At 39.2% G+C, this 5,618-nt stretch overlaps 1 protein-coding gene across 1 annotated transcript in view; it reads right to left on the minus strand.

Annotated features, from left to right (window-relative positions):
* Positions 1 to 4,839, minus strand: part of LOC108666572 (flocculation protein FLO11) — an 8,429-nt gene extending 3,590 nt beyond the window's left edge. Inside the window, exon 1 of the mRNA XM_047880354.1 lies at positions 4,759 to 4,839. Coding sequence (XP_047736310.1) covers positions 4,759 to 4,774 — 16 coding nt within the window. The 5' untranslated portion in view covers positions 4,775 to 4,839. The remainder of the gene's footprint in view (positions 1 to 4,758) is intronic.
* Positions 4,840 to 5,618: the final 779 nt, after the last annotated feature.

A 5,618-nucleotide genomic window follows, 5' to 3' on the forward strand; every position in this document is an offset into this window, starting at 1 on the left:
AAGAAATAAGTGTCAACGGAGAAATAAAAAAATCGCTAAAGCAACAGAATAAAGAATACTTCGGGAAGGTAGCATGATACACGACACAGAATGCGCTGCACTAGGGTGAAATAGAAACTAAATGTTTCTATAGAACATTCACTTAAAAAAACTTATGAGGAAAGAAACCAAGCCATAAAAAGAGAATAGAATGAAATACTTATTTTAATGTACGAATTCGAAACCATTCTAAATAACGTCGAGTGCGGATGAACAAAGGAGCCAAATTTCAAGTATAATTAAAAAATCTTGATAAAAAATACAAAGAAGCTAAAAGGTACTGGAAATCATTAAAGAATGTGAAGCAATATTTTTCGTGAAATTAGTGCATGTTGAGCAGTAATGTAACTTGGCCAGACTGAGCCACACATGCGGTTTCGACTAGACATTACCAAGTCGCAATACTGCAGCTGTAAAACAAGGAAGCCTGACATACATCTGCATCGTGAGCCGCTGCAGGCACTCGCAACTTGATAGTTCAGTTCAGTGTAGCAATCTGCCGGTCATACTAGACAGTACTTTACTATACCCAGACGCTCAGACACGTCCAGTTCAATCGATATTATATATTCTTGTTAATGCCTTTAAAGAAGTGTAATACCCTAACAAAGAGACGGAAAACTGGTTTATTCGAGCGTTACATAATAACATTTTCTACATTACAGTAATCATAATAATTACTGGTGCGTCAGTCAGAGAACACGTAATTATTTTCACATATGCGAGGCCAAAATAGGCCATCGTGAGGCATATCTATCACAAGATAGACATAGAAAGATAGATAATGCGCGAGGGAAGAGAGTCGAGGTAACCAGTTATGTTGGAAGACTAAGCCCGCCGATCTCGGCGTCTTCACCTCACCAGACCGGTCTCGTCTCCTCAGCTTGTGACTTGCATGCAGCTAAGCCGATGCCGAGATCCACACAAAGATCGTCAGCAACCACGCAAGTGTGATGGGAGAAACCCGCTCAAAGAGGATAGTTAAATGCCCGCTCTGCATGAATGGTGCGCGGCAACGTTCATTGCGCTGCATGTGAAAGCATGACATGAATTGCGATTTTAAAAACCAGTGCAAATTTTGAGACATTATAGTCTCAAGGAGCACGTAGAGTGAGAGCTTTAAGCAAGCAGGATTCAGCATGTAATTTAATCAATAGTATAAATTCTATAAATTAATGCTTGAATATTTGGAGGGGTGTAGTTCATTCGGTCCAATAAATGATAACAAGTGAAATAGAAATTGAGAATTTTCACTGCCTTATTCCAGGACGAGCATTTGATTGTAAACGCATGAGCAGCACATTTGAAGTGTAGGGGCAACGAACAGCAAAATAATCCCGAGTTCAAACCACCTATTCTAAGAAACTACGACAAGGCATTCGCGAAAAAACGGAACTATGTATAAGGAGAAAACATATGTTATAATGAGGTTGTTCGCATCTCATGAAGATATTTTACCTCATGCACAAGCGTGGAGTGAGAGAGTATCGAGATTCTGTCGGCCGATGGTCTCGACAAAGGGAATAAATAAGTTGTGATCGCAGTTTTGTTGGCCCTAGCATCACGAGCAGCACGGTGCTGGTGTGTGTCTTTAGCACACGAATGCGGCGGGCTTGGTGCGATGCTGTTGTTCTTACTTGGCAACGTCCCTAGTGAATCCATTCAATGCAACAAGTCTCATTGAAATTCTTTCGAATAAAGAAATTAAAATTTTGAAGTTTAGTTAACCAATGCTTGTGTTGAGATGAAATTCCTAGCAGGTTAAAATGAATTTCATGTTCTGAAATTATTTTAGAATCGATTACAAACAAAAATAAATTACTTTATTTATTTTCAAATTAGCCGTAACTTATAAACCAGTGAACAAAATTGGCAACACATTACCACACCAAGATCTCAAAATATCATGAGCTCATCTTAGTCACCGCGAATACACAAGTCTAAGTACTACACATCGGTTGTGAATACTGCTACTGCGCAGTAGGAGAACCTAACTCGTGCACATAGTGTGGGAACGTCTCTGAGACACGAGCATGCAACACCAGACGACCGCACACGGAGGCGCTGCATAGCAGACTGAAGCACTCAAGTTCTGTACACGGCGTCGCGACACGCAGCTCTATGCACGAGACGACAGCTTGTGTGTGCGTCAACTGCAGCTCTACGTACACGCCTTCATCATGACGTACACGGTTATCACTCGAGCATCGCAGTTTGAACTATGACACACTTAATATAATTAAGGTGATTCAACAAGAAGAACGGTAAAAGAAAATTAAATGATAATCAATATCACTGAACAGTCGTGCTGGGCAGCAGACAGCGACCGACACCGCAACTCGTGCGTCGCACAAGATGCTACCTCACCTGATATGCCAGATCAACCTCCTCCCACCCCTACAACACCCACCTCCTTTTGCTGCTGCTGCTGCTGCTGCCTCCAGAGCTTTTTTTTTCTTAGTCTCAACAATCTTGCCCCGTATACCCACTGCTAGCGCACTTCAGTGCTCCATGTTTACCCCAAATCGTCGCCCAGACCATCAAAAGCTTGTACCGCGGCCTAGAACTCCCGCATGCGATGTTCGATCACGTTCCAGTAGCCCTCCATTTGCGCATAAGCTGCACTGCGAAATTTCACTAATACAAACTATAAGCATAACTAGCTACCGGCTTATAATTGAGATCGCCATCTTGCGCGAGAATTAATACGAAACTAGCACAGGGAATAATGAAGTAAATTGTACCAATATGAGTACCGGTAATATTGCTAATAATAAATCTAGTTCGTTCTTTTAGAAAAAAGTTGGGAAACTTGCACGTTAAGCAGAGCTTAGGTCCACTAAAAATAAATACCTACCAAAAATAAACTAGTCTAGAATAAGATTTCAAATTCGACCGAAAAAAAAAGAAAAAAATACATATTCAACTTATAATTCAAGTGTTCAAATTATGAGGATAACCATTCCATCAAGCCTAAAAAATGCAATAATCAAGCCCGAAGTAAATGCAAAATTAGAAATAAATGAAATTGGAAAAAGGAGACACAACACACGGTTCCTAAGAATGATCTCGAGCGCTCCATGCAGCAGGACGCAAGTCATCTTCTCAGAAAGTTGCTCTCAAGAGACCCAGAGAATTCAGCAGTTCACAGCGGCGCTTTACACAACACAATCAAACGTCCCTAGTGACGTCCCTTACTTGGCAACGTCCCTAGTGACGTCCCTTATACTTGCGAACGTCCTATTCAATGCAACAATTCTCATTGAAATTCTCTTGAACCATGAAATTAAAATTTTGAAATTCATTTTACCAATATTTGTGTTCAGATGAAATTCCTAGCAGGTGAGAACGAATTTCATGTTCTTAAATTATTTTAGAATCGGTTACAAACTTAAATCAAATACTTTATTTATATTCAAATTAGCCGTAATTTATAAACCAGTAAACAAAATTCGCTACAAATGACCTGACTAGATCTCAAAATATCATAAGATTATCTTAGTCCGCGCGAAAACACAAGTCTGGGTACTACACATCTGTTGTGAATACTGCTACAGGCTAGTAAATGCAAACATTTGAAAGGAAATGCAAACATTTGAAATAAAAGAAATTGGAAAAAGAAACCACAACACACGGTTCCTAAGAATGATCTCGAGCGCGCCATGCAGCAGGACGCAAGTCATCTTCTCAGAAAGTTGCTCTCAAGAGACCCAGAGAATTCAGCAGTTCACAGCGGCGCTTTACACAACACAATCATAGTACAAATCTGGCAACGCGCTTTGCTTTTGCAATCCTATGACTTGGAGATTTGTGTATCAAACGAACGTAGCTAACTTCAAAGATGTTTACCGTATTTTACAGTTGAAATCGCGAAAGGTAAGAGGAGATTATGAATAGTTTAGATGCCTAATCGGAATCGACAGTAAGAATGAATGTTATGTATTAAGGTTCAGCAGTTGATAGTGCGACGTTTGATAACATATTTCAATTTTCGAATATATATATATAGAATTTACACATGTTGTGGCACCGCATCAAGTAAAATTTCCAAACTGCAAATTCCCGAAGCAATGAGGGAAGACACGTGAAAACGTTCCAGCCGCGTTCGGAAGACCTAGACACACCCACACTCAACGACGCCACAAACGTTACTGAGCTGCAGTGCTGTACTACAGCGGACAGCCGCCGCCCTGCCCGCCTATAGTACTACGCCTGAGCTCAGATTGTGAATGGAAGAAGGATCACCACGTGTTCTTGCGACGCTATGTATCCTATGCTTGTCCGCTATGTGCTTCCAAGTGACGACTCCAAAGAACTTAAATAGAAATTCAGACCAAATAAACTAACGAGTAACAACACATTGATATGGGCATCTTATTAAATATATTAAATAATAGTACCGAAACATTGAACGGCGAAAATGATAGCATCACTCTAACTTCAAAAAAGATTGGAAGATACAAGAAAACAGCCAACACTTCAAGCTATTAGAACAAACGAAAAATGGAATAACGTTTCAAATAATTAACCCAATTTAAAAAAAATCGCAGGTTAATATCGAGCAACATAAAGACAAAAATAAAATTATATATTAGCAATGGATAAAGTGACGATGCACTAATGCGCGCCATAAGCATCGTCCGCTGAAATAAAAAAATCTAGCTAGAATGGTGAGAAATTCTTCATTAAATATGAAACCGAGATCTAAATAACACATACCGTATGCCAGAGCCATTGCAGATTTACAGAAGTATACCGTAGTATCCACGAATAAGGAGCACTTCTCAGAGATGTTCGCACCACGAGACCGAAGTCACAATTGAACCTACTTTGGTGAAGGCTGCTCCTTATATAGGCTGCCGACTAGGCCTATAACTACTGCGGCTCAAAAACGTACCAGAACACACCACTTCGTACTTGGCAACATTTTTGGCTCCAAAAGTTTCTTTGTTCCAGATTGAATCCGTACTAGAACCAGTCGGAAAATTTCATTACATTTTCTGACATAACACAATTACAATAGAAGATATTCTAAGCTCCAATGAACGATAAAAAACAATGAAAAACAAAATTTCGAATTCGAGTAAACTTCTTCCACAGATCTTCTTATCAAGATATCAAGCAAGTAATTCGTAATATATAACAAACCTTGATCTAAAGCAAACTTGTTAGAAATGAACAGGATAAATTAAGTTAATTGATGAATAACAATATAGCCAACTACCATAATCTTATCGGCATGCAAGGACTGCTCTGAATTTCTCCAATTGTATTCCTTAATTACCTATTTCCTGCAAGGCCATAAACTTTCAAACGAGTAGTCGTAAATTTCAGACATGATGTATTACCAAGTGGTTTATAACAGATGCTACTGTGATAAGAAGTTGTCTAACATTTGAGAGATCTTTAATTATCTCTCAACTGATGATTATGGTCCACACGAAAGTGCACACCAAATCACAACTGGAAGCTGGGTAAACTCGAATAAACTGACCAGAAATTTTGAAACAATAGTCAAAGCTTATTGAAGAACCGAAACAAACGACATTACTTTCTAAAAAAACATTTGGCATAGCTTT

This window comes from Hyalella azteca, unplaced genomic scaffold (assembly GCF_000764305.2).
Source record: "Hyalella azteca isolate HAZT.00-mixed unplaced genomic scaffold, Hazt_2.0.2 contig5294, whole genome shotgun sequence".
Lineage (NCBI taxonomy): Eukaryota > Metazoa > Arthropoda > Malacostraca > Amphipoda > Hyalellidae > Hyalella > Hyalella azteca.